The following is a 13497-nucleotide window of genomic DNA, read 5'->3' on the forward strand; positions in this document are numbered from 1 at the left end:
TTTATAGTCATTGTTGTTTAAACACAGAAAAAGAAGCAAATAAACATTATTCTAAAGTCTGAGGGAGCATATACTAAATGATACTATTTTATGCATCTTCCTTTCTAAAATATGATTTTATACATTTTCAAGGAACAAGTAATGAGAGGGACAGGAAATGGCAGGTCAATATGATCAAACCTACTTAAGAGTATCGATAAGATATATATATATATAAGGAAGGAACATTTTATCTGTATGATCATCCTTTAAACCGGCAATGTGTCCTTCAGTCCAAGCTCAAATAAAATTTTTAAAAAGGGGGTAATATTTCATCAATTATAGAATAATCTGAAAAAAGCCACAGAAGTCTCTAGTATAATACTACTGAAGAAAATTAAATTTTTTCCCCAAATCCCTGAATTCACAACCATTTTGTGTTTCAGTTTTACTTTAAAGTCCAGGTTGGCAGGGTGCCTGGGTGGCTCAGTTGGTTAAGCATCTGCCTTCAGCTCAGGTCATGTTCCAAGAGTCCTGGGACCTAGCCCCACGTCGGGCTCCCTGCTCTGCGGGGAGCCTGCTTCTCCCTCTCCTCCCTGCTCATGCTCTCTCTTGCTATCTCTATCTCTCTCTCTCAAATAAATAAATAAAATCTTTTTAAAAAATAAATAAATAAATAAAGTCCAGGGTGGCTATATTCTGAAGAAAATAGTCACTCAGGGCCCCTCATCACATATTACCTTGGCAATGGCATAGATACGGGTGCTGGATGGTTCAGCCAGCTCTCTTCTGAGATCTATGTTGGATGGCCATTCTTTGTTCATAGGGAGACGGGAAGTGAAACCATCTATAGACGGGTGGCACATTCGTAAGGCCTTCTGGAAACTCTCCTCAAAGGTGCGACCAATAGCCATGACCTGTAATGCACATTTAAGAACTTGTATTTTTAAAAAAGAGCTTATATATATTGAATTTGAAACAGAACTAGAAATGGAATGTTTTTTAGAAAAGACGTTGGAACAAAACATATAAGAATACTACCCAAATTTAGGTGTTGTTATTGTTATTTTTCTTTCTCTCTCCTTTTCGCCATGGTTTTGATATAATGGGTCTTTAACAATATTAGGTCAGTCTTTTACCACACCAGGAATTTAGCTTTATTTGTTGAGACTGATGAGGAAATTACCTGCAACTGCTCTGAACAATAATATTAAACTAAGGAATAGGTGGAAAGAGCATATAGACCCTTCCTTAATAAAATCTTGCTTTTACGCAGATGTTATTTAGAATAAAAAACAAATGAAGAGAAGCCAGACATATATTAACACAAAAACAGAACTATTTCTAAATGGGTTATCAGTCACAATCCAAGACAGGTTGGCTTTCTTTATAACGAAGCATTAATATTAATAAAACCTTCAGAATCATAACAAATACTGACAGATTCAGATTTTGAATGTAGGTGGATCTAAATTCCCCATGACAAATTCGATGTGTCTTCCCACAATCTTTACAGCTGATTGTTCACTAATCAATTAGGAAGACCATGTAGTGATTTCATTTGGACAAGATACAAGTCAGAACTAAACTTAAATCGCCTTCAAGCCTAACCAGTTATTTTCAGTGGATAAACACTGTCTTTGAATCTTTCCACGGAATCATAGATTGCTATGCATTTTGGGTCTCCAATTTAAAATAATAACAGTGATAATGCTGCCTTCAGTAAACTTCTGTGATTCCTCAAATAGACCCAGATTCCCATTCATGTCAGTTTGGTAAACCTTCATGCCAATTGTGTGACAAGATACATATTCAAAGATCACTAAAGCCAAACAGATAACCTTTCACGCTGCCCCCAATTTAATTAGAAGTAAGGAAGATTCTCAAGAGCAGAGATGAATAAAATGTTAGTCCAATTCAGATAGGTATAATGATATTTGAAGGGTTACACAATATGGTCATAGACTTGCTAGCCTAAGTGTGAGAGAGACTGCCAGAAATGAAAGATTTTATGGTGCTATCAAATTAGGAAAATATTTCTGGAATATTTAATACAACTTACAAGTATTACATACTTAAAAGTTGGCAATAAAGTAACTGGTTCTATAAGTAACTCACCATAAATTATTATTTGTAAGTAGACTGTACATAACGGTATATGGAATATGTTCAATAAAAGAAAAACAAACCTACCTATATAATAATAAAGGAGTACATAACTGTGTTTGCTCAAAATTTGTGCTTTTTAATATTTTATATGATTAATATTCACCTTCATTAAGTGAAAATTTCACCATTTTTCAATGGACTGACTGACAGGATAGCCCTATTCCCTGACCCTATTCTTCTCCATTCTCAAAGCACCTGTATGTAAACACTGTATCTTAACTTTCACCACAGTTGAATTCATATTACGTTTAGTTCTATTTCTGTATTCTCAACTTACCAACTGCAGATAACATGTAACAAATATCTACATCTTATTCACTGCATCTTGCATGGAGTAAAAGCTGGGGAAATGCTTCCTAACTTGAGTTGAACTAAATGTATGATGGGAAATATCCACTGACAATAAATGTCCCTTAGATTATAAGCCCTAAATGAACACATTACAGAAATTATCTCATCTTCTTTGGCCTATAAATTTTACTGTGAGCAATGTGAAAAGGGATACTTCCCATAAAATAAACTAAATAACAGCTGTTTATTTGACAGGAGAGCTACCAACAAAACTTTCCATGGCATTTGAGTTTTAATTCTATTGTGCACCATGAAGCATGAGAGAAAAAATAAGATTTAAAGCAGCTATGAAGGACTACCAGTTTTTTGTTTCTTTTTTTACAACTAGTAGGACATTTTAATTTAAAAGGTCAAGTTTTCCTTATCTGTCATTACTTTAAAATCTTGCATTAGTATCTTGGAAACTAAGGAAACCAAAATAGTAATAATTCTCCCTTTCATGCATGAATCTGATTGATCAGTAAAATGTCTTTTCTTTTTTTTTTTTTCTTTTCTCCTGCATTGCTGATGGATTTAAGCTGAACTTCCTGTGATTGGTGGTATGCATTTCTGCAACGGCTAGTCTGAGGATAGCTATAATCTGTAACACAGGATAAATAAAGGCCAACATAGAACAATATGTCATAAACAGTTCTTTGCCCTGTAATCTAACCAGCTTAGATATCTAGGCATAGACCAAGAGCTCCTACACTGGCCATATAGAGACAAAGGTGAGATAAAATAAATAGATAAATGATAGATCAATAGATCGATAGAGATTGAGATTCATGCATACTGCTGGTAATCAAAAATTCTACCCGTAAACAATGACAACAATAGTGATGAAACACACTTATTTGAGATTCATTATGAATCTACCTTAAAAGACATTACTAAAGATTTACATGTATTAATCCTAAATCTTATAAGAACCTCCCAAGATAGGTATTATCATCTCCAATTTTCAGATGGAAAACCTGAGGGCCAGTGTCTTGCATGAGTGTCTCTAACTAGTAAGTGGCAACTCGAAGAGTAAAACCCAAGCTCATTTGGTTCAAAGACTCATGCTCTCTCCACTTATGCCAAGCCAACTGGATGCAAGAAGAAATAAACCCCTAGGTGGGGGAAGGAAGAGAGTGACAGTCAGAGGCAGGGGTCTGAATTCCTTTCTTTCCTCCTGTACAGAGGAGCACTGTATCTTTGAAGATGGAATAATCAAAAGCTAATTTTAATTTCAAATAATATAAAAAGGGACATTATGAAAAATCTAAAGGTCCTAAAAGCTTAGACCATTTCAATATAATGAAAGAGGACTTCATATCCCATTGTGCTCTCCTCAATTTTAAACTTTGCTGCTAGGTGGGACATGAGAGATTTTCTAGTCCAGCCCTTTTCTTTTAGACATGTAGAAAGTGAGGTCCAAGGAGGGTAAAGCCATAATTTGTGTGAATAGATTAAAATTAAATTCTTAACCTCAGCGCAATGGTCTTTTTGGTATACCATTTTATATCATGTTATTTTCTAGGTCTGTTTATAAAACACATTATAACTCAGTTGTTTATGAAAATATGTTTTTCATATGTGCAAATATATTATACATCCACATATACAGGCTCTCCTTTCAATTAGAAGCTTTTAAGATCCATTAAGGGGAAATGTAACAAATACCTTATGATAATACTCAGAGAGATGTTGAAACACCATGGAGGAAATGAAATTCCCATATATCCTCCAATCAAGAACCCAGTATCCAGGCAACCTGAATACTTCTAAGGATGTTAAGGATTTGACAAAATAGCTGAGAACAAGAATAAATAGAGGAATAAACCATGGACTCACCTCTCCCACACTTTTCATAGAGCTACCAATTCGGCTAGACGTTCCATGAAAACGATCAAGATCCCAGCGAGGAATCTTGGTAACCATGTAATCTAGGCTAGGTTCAAAGCAGGCTGATGTTTTCCCCGATACAACATTCTTGATTTCTGGAAGCGGAATTCCTAGGGCAATCTTTGCAGCAATGAATGCCAGTGGGTAGCTATAAAAGAGGAGATATATTTTTTTTCTTTCAGCAATGAGCATTAAAAACAGCCCAAAACATAAATTGGTCTTTCTTAGAAATTCTAGTATTATTCCACATCAGGGTATAAAACACATCTGGTTCTCTGTTCTGTATGAAGATTTAATAGCCGCTTATAAAATAATGTGAGTCATGATAAAGTAGAGAGACACGGATCACAAAAGAATTCACTCTCTATGCCTGACATTCAATGCAACAACTGCCAACCTTCACCTCTTTAATCCAAAATCAATGACTTCCTTGATAAGGTGCTCACTTTTCTAGAGCCTCCACTAAGATAAGAATCTGCAAAATATTCTTTTGAAAAGATATATTGATGTCTGCACCTAGAAAGACAGTGGAGTTAGCTGGCATTGTGGGGTATTCAACAGTCAGGAAATGTAGTCATTGCAAGCTTGGGTCCTTGCTTTGTCTCCAAATTATTTTTGAACTTGGGACTCCTTACAAAACTAACATTCTAGGAACTTAACTGGATAGTTTGGGTAATTATATTTGAGAATATAATTCACAGAACTGTAGAATTACATATGATTCTTTTAATACATCTCCCTCATCTGACAGATGAGGAAACTGATAGGGACAATAAGTGATGTGTCCAAAGTCAATAGGAGAATTGGAAGGAGAACTCAGGTCTCCTGACTCTTGCTTAGGGCAACACCTCCCTGCCACTCCATACAGCACTGCGGAGCCATATTAAGCAAAAAAACTTTACAGGTAATTGTTTAGTTCACTTAAATGCCATGTAATTTAAATGCCATATGCTAAGTATATTAATAGAAAAATGTACTAATGTTCCCTCGATTTATGCTCGCCGGCAGTTTTTAAATGGGTAGCAAATTCACTTATTTGGTTGCAATATTTATCTATAGAAAAATCCTACAGTGTTTGGTCCTGTAGAGTTTTGCTAAAATAAAATAATTTACTGAATGCTTGAATCAAGTAAACTATACTATTTGCCTACCATTTACTATATACCTGAAGAAACCAGCTGAGGACTAAAGTTGAGAATTAATTTTCACTTTTTAACAATATCTGCAAAGTGCAATTAGGAAGCAGATTTTTTGCAGCCTGCTTTGACCACCCAGATTTTGATTAGTTTATGATTAGCCAGCAAACAAAGCCAGCGAGCAATATCATTTGCTTCAATCTGGAGGCAAGCTCATTAACAACCATGTCCTCAGGGTCCTAAATGATTTGCAGCCAGCATACAGAAATGGGGACTACAGCTTGTAAATGCAGCCCAGTCTTCCACTAGCTGTCAGGTTTCCAAAACTATCTGCGAAGAATCTGCAAACACATGGTCAATCACTCCGATCTTACCCAGTGGCCTTTGAGGCCAGGGCGGAGCTTCGGGACAATCTGGCATTCACTTCAATGATGCAGTATTCCATTGAGGTAGGATGAAGGGCAAATTGAATGTTGCATTCACCCACAATGCCCAGGTGGCGAACAACATTGATGGAAGTACGTCTCAACATCTGAAACTCCTCATTGGAGAGGGTCTGGGCAGGGGCCACGACAACTGAATCACCTGTACATCCAAGCAACACTTGTTATTTGGCAGCATATCTAAATAACTAACTTTAGTAACTTAATCTATTTGTGTGATACAAGACACTGATTAGTCTAAGGGTTTGTTGGGAAAATAACTGTCTCAAAGCGATACATATAAGGCACATCAGATACTCTTCCCTCTGATTCTTGTTTTGCCTGTATTACTCTGACACATTATTGACAGAAACCCCTCTAACCTTTCCCAAGTTCATCTAGCTACCAAGGCCTCGGTCATCTACAATTTTAGAAATCTGCAATTTCCCTGCTCTTCATCTCAAAATCTCTCTCTCTTTTTTTTTTTTTAAGATTTTATTTATTTATTTGAGACAGAGAGAATGAGAGACAGAGAGCATGAGAGGGGGGAGGGTCAGAGGGAGAAGCAGACTCCCCGCTGAGCAGGGAGCCCGATGTGGGACTCCATCCCGGGACTCCAGGATCATGACCTGAGCCGAAGGCAGTCGCTCAACCAACTGAGCCACCCAGGCGCCCTCAAAATCTCTCTTAAGTTCTCCCTTCTATAAACGATCACTTCCTCTTCACCCAAACTGGCTCAGCCCTCTGTTTTACTTCATGGGGTTCTTGTGAAGTCAAAACGAATGTGAGGTTATTTTCAATACCATGAAATACTATTTTGTGTAAAATTTTATTGCTAGTCTATCAGCTAAGAATAGTAATTTAAAGAAAAGAACTTAATAAAGATGTCTATGGGTCATCAGAAGCATGAACTGAAGGCATTACTATAATTCCTGAAGATTCTTTGCCTACCTGTATGAACACCCATGGCATCGACATTTTCCATGTTACAGACAGTGACACAATTGTCATCAGCATCTCGGACCACTTCATATTCTATTTCTTTCCAACCTGTCACTGACCTCTCCACCAGAATCTGGTTGGTCATAGCAAAGGCCTGGAAATGGGTGACAAAAGATATCAAAGAGTAAGGAAAAGCACTGGTTTAAACATGGATATTGGGCAAAATGCCCTGGCTTAAATCCTGGTCAGCGTCGAAGTCTGAAGCCTAGTCTCCATCCTCCTCTATGTTCCAGAAGGCACAATGTGTCAGAAAATCAGTGAGGTACTAGGAATAGCACCCTGCAGTGAATATGCTTGATTTACATTATTGAGGCTTGCCATTCAAAGTGCTGATATGACATTAAATCAAACTAATTTAGGAAAAAGAGAAAATAATTGAGCAATCAGGCAGAGGGAAATGGAATTATTTCAGCAGCAAGGCTTCTGTAAAACCAGAAAATGTGATAAGTGTGAATAAATATGGAAAAATAAGTCTAAAGACTCTGGTTTTCTCTAAAATAGCTGAGAGCGCTTTGTACAGTGACATACATAATAAAAGTCAGTTGATGTTGAATGAGGAGAAGAAAGGATAATAATGGTTGTAAACAGTTAGCCAAGATGGCATACGAAACTTGGGAATTAGAAGAATCATATGCGACTATTATTATGGTTAATCACCGCCTAAGTGCTTAAATACCCTGAGTCATATATCATATATGCCTGATTAAACAGATATGAATTAGTATATAATTATCATTTCATATTTATTGAGTACCCACCGGTGGGTAGAATACTGAACCCAAAATATGGAAGAGGCAGTCTCTGACTTTAGGACATTTAGTGGCTGAAAATCCAAGACAGAAATGTCTCCCTTTGTCTTGTAATATTTTTGATTTGCAATGGCAGCAAGAAAGGAAGAGAAAACAACTGGGGAAAAAACTTTGAATTTTTTCAAATTATTAGCAGGCAGTATAATGAAATAACTCAGTGTTAGTTGGGTGGTGTGTGTGTGTGTGTGTGTGTGTATTTTAAATGTGTCTGAACACTATCTTTTTAACCTCAGTGAACACTACAGCCTCCTCCATGTGCAACTGAAAATGTAACACATTTGTCCCCACAGCTGCCTATGATGAGGTTTTCAAAGTGGCTAGAAAACTCTGTAGCCAGCATTAACAATTTAATAATGATTCATTTGTCATTAGGATTTCATGCTAAAAGAGGAAATCTGGGAAACAAAGGGTATGGATTGGGGAAAGCTCTCTGCATTCTAATGGACTAGGCTGGATGTTTTGACACAAGGACAACTGAGATCAAATTCACCTGCTGCCTCAACTTCCTTCTTTCCAGTCTCAGATTTTATACAAAAGACTAACTTTGAGACCTAGATGAGTTAATGCAGCTTCTAAAGGTGCTAAATATAATCTCAAGAGAATAAGGAGTAGTTTAGGAATTAATGATAAAAGTAATTACTTCAAGGGAAAAGCTACGTTTTCAAAAAAAATTCAATGCCTTATTGATTACTTTAAGGAATTTAAATAATTAAAAACTATCCCATTTTAAAATTGTTTTCATTGCAAACATTTTTAGACAATTCAGTATTCAGAACTTTTACACTGTAAAAATACATATTTTTAATAGAGAATAAGTATACATGAATACTAGTATTAAAAATATTGGGAACAACTAATATACCAGAGGGAAAAAAAAATCACCTCTATAAACATTTCTTTAAATACATGACTCATAAGTCCATAATGGAAACAAGAAATATTTATATTGATATATTTTCCTTTTTGGGGGGGTTTGTTTTGGCAACTCTAGAAACACTAAATCCAAGTTTGACATGTAAGTTTGTCATTATAGATGTTTAAATATATTTAATTTTATTTATCTGTTCTCAAATCCTATGTCAACAATTCAAGGGCCACATTTTGTTTCACTCTAAAGAGTAAGTAATGACAGATAGAAGCTGTGCTTGGTATTTACTCAGCACTCTCCAAAGTAGCCCTTATAATAATCCTATCCGATTCAGGTCCACAACCACCATGTAAGGGACATGGGCCTCTCAGCTCTACACACATTCATTCATTCAGCCAGCAATTACTGGGACCCTACCTCACCAGGCATTGTTCTATTCGGTGAGAAGAGAGCGTGGGCAAAATTCTCTGCTTTCGTGGAGAATGTTTTCTTTGATAATGTCCAATTTATTTTTTGGAACATATCTTAATTTTCTTTTTAAGACTTAAGAAAAGAACTATTCAGTAATATGTTAAAGTGATTTTGATAGCACAAAGAGTTTGAACACTCAGATCTCACTTTGGCTTATATGAGTGTGTGGCAGTTGGCAGAGAGCTCACTCATTTATGATACCAAGAGGTTTATCTTGTATGTATCTTAAACACCTGAATTTGAGGGAAAGCCAATCTACTCATTGCGTTTTGTTTCACTTTAGATGTCATCCATGTCATATTATTTCAAAAAAATAATAGAAAATGGGACATTATATTCATTTTTCTAATCACTAAAATATATTTTAGCATGATGGGTGTTTGGGAGCAGATTTTGAAGCAGAGGGAGATGGAACTGAATTGAGTTTATACCAATGAAATCATATAGTACAATAAAGATGGAGTGACCACCATCAGTTAGCATGATCACCATTAGTCAGAGTGACCATCAGTTTTCCTAGTCCCGTCTAGGTTAATGCTGTGTTCCAATGTAAATAACTGCACTGCATTTCCCTTCCAAAGGTACTGTCTTTTGGACAACACTTTTAGAAAACATGACAGTGGTTTAATAATAGAGAAAAGGTGATTTCTCCTCTACATAACTTTCTCTAACTGAAAGGGCATATCAAATCCGTTTTCTTGGGTGGTAAGAATTTGGCCTGTGAAAATACATACCTTTGTGCTGAGGTCCAGTAAGATCTCCTTAGTGGGACAGATGCCTGAGCCTAACCCACCCAGGGCATAGGCAGAACGGATCATCACTGGGTAGCCAATGGTGTCTGCAGCTTTCAGAGCATCCTCGACCTATCAGTAAGAAAGACTCAAAGTTTTAAAAGCTGACTACATTAACAGAAAAGACCACACCAAGAGAGTATAGCAAATCAGGTAAATCAGTTTCTTTGGGGAGAATGACTATAGAAATGCTGTATTATTCCTTCATTTCCTTCTGAAAAACAAATGCTGTTTTACAAATTTTAAGTAAAATTGTAGGATTTCTTTAATACACAGTAAAGGCTTTCTCTTATCTTTTGTTATAAATTTCAGTCTGCCATATAAAAAAAAATGAAACAACAGCCCAAAATGAAATAATCATTATGAATTTGAGAACGGGAGCCATATTGAATTTTTAAATTCAGTTTAAAAGTCTTCATCTCTTAATGATACAAGGTGTTCTACTGCTGAAATGAACTTGATATTACTGCAATAGGCCATTAGGAATACTGTATAGAAAGAGATTTTCATTTTTCAAGTTCAGTCAGAGAGTAGTCTCAGAAGCTTGGATTTTTTTTTTTTTTTTTTTTACCTTACAGAATATAACATATGGTGGCTATATTTTTCTGTTATGGAATATTATTACACTACCAATGGGAATGTAATTACACCTTTTCCATATGCCTGTTTCTCATCCTGAAGAAGCAAGGACATAATTAAATCTGGCAATGAAAGAATAAATGTATGGCAGGAGTTTTCCAAATGTTCAGCAGAGCTATCCTGGGACTATTCCTGACTGACAGCTCTGCAACATAGTATATACTTGGTAGCATTCTTTTCTGAAACGTACATGGCCCATTTTAGTTGTCCCAGCAGTACTTGCCCTTTTCCCTAAGGATTTGCCTACTTTTGCAATGGGAAAGTTGCATCAAAAACTGCCTCCAGAACCCCCACTTCATTGACTACATGTCTAAAATCAAGAATAAAGTCAGGGACAAAAACAGATATATAGCAAGCCAACTTTAACTTGGTGCCTTGTAATAGCCTATCAATAGGCACAGGCTACAGTTGAAAATGATTAACAAATAGGAGAAATAATCTTTCCTCCCTAAACATCTAAGCCACAAGTTTCTCAGTCATGAATCTCACTGATTAGATCCAATGGCTTTTTCTAGGTGATTTCATTTTTAGATGTTTATTCCATTCTAACAAGAAAATTTCAATCCCATCATTTCCCATTTGCAGGTCATTTGCACAGACAAGATACGTAACTGATCCCAGAAAGTAAAAATCACTTTGGCATTGTAGGTTGACATGGTTCTTTGTTTTAATTCAGGAGATTTGATATTCAGTGGCACTTCATCCATTGATAAACCGCTTTGTCTCTGGGCTTTTGCTTCCCTTTTCATAAAATATTAATACCTATCCCAAACATTTCAGCATGGAATGCTGCAATTAATACACAAAGTCTCTGAGGTACTAACACATTTCTGGAAGATAATACATGCAAATATAATAATTTAACTATTATTTTTATGCATGACAAATCACTCTCCCTGTAACATAAGACAAAATAATGACCTTGTTTCTCCAGAACAAAGATTCCTTACCGATTCCACTGCAAAGCTTGGAGCAATCTTTTCATTAATTTCATTCAGTTTGTCTGAGAATAGCTGCCTATCTTCTGTGGCCATAATGGATTCAACTGAGGTCCCTAGGACTTTCACACCATACTCCTTGAGTACACCTCTCTTGAATAGTTCCACTCCTACAGAAGAACCAAATATAATCCGTTTTTAAAATCTCAAACTTTTATGTCTTTTTTAACACATACCTGAAATACAACTTTTTTGAACCTTACAATTAACTCCAAGAAGCCATCATAGTCTACAATAGAATTGTACTTAAGATAATAAAAGAAAAAAGAAAAATTTGAAAGAGAAATTCTGAAGACATTCTAGTAAAATATGTTGCTGGTGACATTACTTATATTACCACCTTCTCCAAATGGTTTTTATTATCCTCATTAATAAAAATCATAGGATACAGTGAACCTCTAGATTTTAGTATATTCCCTTTCCTTCTAAGGTCCAATCCTATAATGAGATTCTCTTATTTAAATAATCCCAGTGATGTGGGTATCTATCTGGGTTAAAAATCATCAAAATAATGTTTTCATTTAACATGCCATCTGACCTTGGCTAAGACTTTTATATTTGACATTTACATTACTTCGCCAACGGCTTACCCTGACTAGCTCATGAGATTCTCATTCATGATCTAGTTCCAAAGATTTGAAGCCTTGTAAAAAGGACAGAGTATTGGGCTCAGGAGATGCATGAAGGGATGGTAGAGAGATTGATCTATGTTATCATGAAAATATATGTGAAAGCCAAATGCTACCGGGCCAACATGTAAGAGCACAAAGCATTTAATCAATGTTAAATCTCATTTTTTATTCATAATAGTTCTCAGGGTCTCACTGGTAACAGAGAGAAGCAATATGCTGAAATGGAGCAGGGAGATCTCACTTGGCCACCCCAGAGCATTAAAGTAAAAGGTTTCTTTTTGTGCCTCAGCTGTTCTGTGAAATAAACCAGTAATATTTATCATATGACATTTTCAGGTTGCTGTTTGCTACCTGCTTCCTCACATATTAAAGAAAAGCTTTTATGAACACATAGAGCATAATTGTTAGATAGAGTCAAACAAAAAATATTACACATAAATGCATGGGCCAAAACTCTGCAATTAAACTTAAAAGAACTCACCACAGTTCAGAGCTGTCTGGCCACCCATGCCTAGAATTAACCCATCTGGCCGTTCCGCCTTGATGACCTCAGTGACAAACTGAGGGGTGATGGGGAGAAAGTAGACAGTATCTGCTTGCTTTAAGCCCACCTCGTTGGTTTGCACTGATGCAATATTTGGGTTCATCAGGACAGTTTTGACATTTTCTTCCTGAAAGAAACAAAAGGATTGAGAATCTGAACATACGGTCTAAAGGAGAGAATGACCATATTCAAATGAAGGGTCTGTATTGGGTGATAAAAATTTTAGGTTATTTTGTGGGCTGTACAGATCAGTAATAGGACTGGTGAATGGGATGGAGGGTAAAGGAAGACAAACATTTAGTGAGAGGAAGGAAAAAATTGCTTGAAAATAAATCTATTCAAAAAGAACTGGTTACCTCATGAGGTTCACCCTGAATTCCTTGCTAGAGGTATCAAGCAAAACTGGAGTTAATTTCTATAGAATTTGACTAGAGGTCTATGAATACTACTGAACTTTATAGCTCCACTGACTGTAAAAGACTAAAATATTTTAAAAATTAGTCAAATATAAAATGGAACCAGAGACAACATCAAAGAAGCTTCCCTTTCCAATGCTTGTCAGAGACCAACATGGAGTGCGCATTTAAAATGTAAGATGATGTATTCCCTTGCTGGAAGCACTGAGAGCCTTCTGCTGGATTCCATCTTTTTAGATTTTCATGCCTGTAATATTGCTTTAACAAAGAGCATCATACAACTCTTGATACGTACTATAGTAAAAGAAAATGACCATATGGCAAAAAAACAAAATAAAAATGTCTGTGTGTCTGTGTATGTATAAAGGTATTCATAGCTCTATCTTATTTCTGACATCTGG

At 36.0% G+C, this 13497-nt stretch overlaps 1 protein-coding gene across 1 annotated transcript in view; it reads right to left on the reverse strand.

Annotated features, from left to right (window-relative positions):
* Positions 1 to 13497, reverse strand: part of CPS1 (carbamoyl-phosphate synthase 1) — a 357074-nt gene that overhangs the window by 65815 nt on the left and 277762 nt on the right. Inside the window, exons 20-26 of the mRNA XM_035007224.1 lie at positions 12618 to 12807; positions 11457 to 11614; positions 9811 to 9939; positions 6878 to 7022; positions 5879 to 6089; positions 4318 to 4516; positions 720 to 896 (exon numbers count right to left, since the gene is read on the reverse strand). Of these exons, the coding sequence (XP_034863115.1) occupies positions 720 to 896; positions 4318 to 4516; positions 5879 to 6089; positions 6878 to 7022; positions 9811 to 9939; positions 11457 to 11614; positions 12618 to 12807 (1209 nt within the window). The remainder of the gene's footprint in view (positions 1 to 719; positions 897 to 4317; positions 4517 to 5878; positions 6090 to 6877; positions 7023 to 9810; positions 9940 to 11456; positions 11615 to 12617; positions 12808 to 13497) is intronic.

This window comes from Mirounga leonina, unplaced genomic scaffold (genome assembly GCF_011800145.1).
Source record: "Mirounga leonina isolate KUSES-001 unplaced genomic scaffold, KU_Mleo_1.0 Mir_151, whole genome shotgun sequence".
Classification (NCBI taxonomy): Eukaryota; Metazoa; Chordata; class Mammalia; order Carnivora; family Phocidae; genus Mirounga; species Mirounga leonina.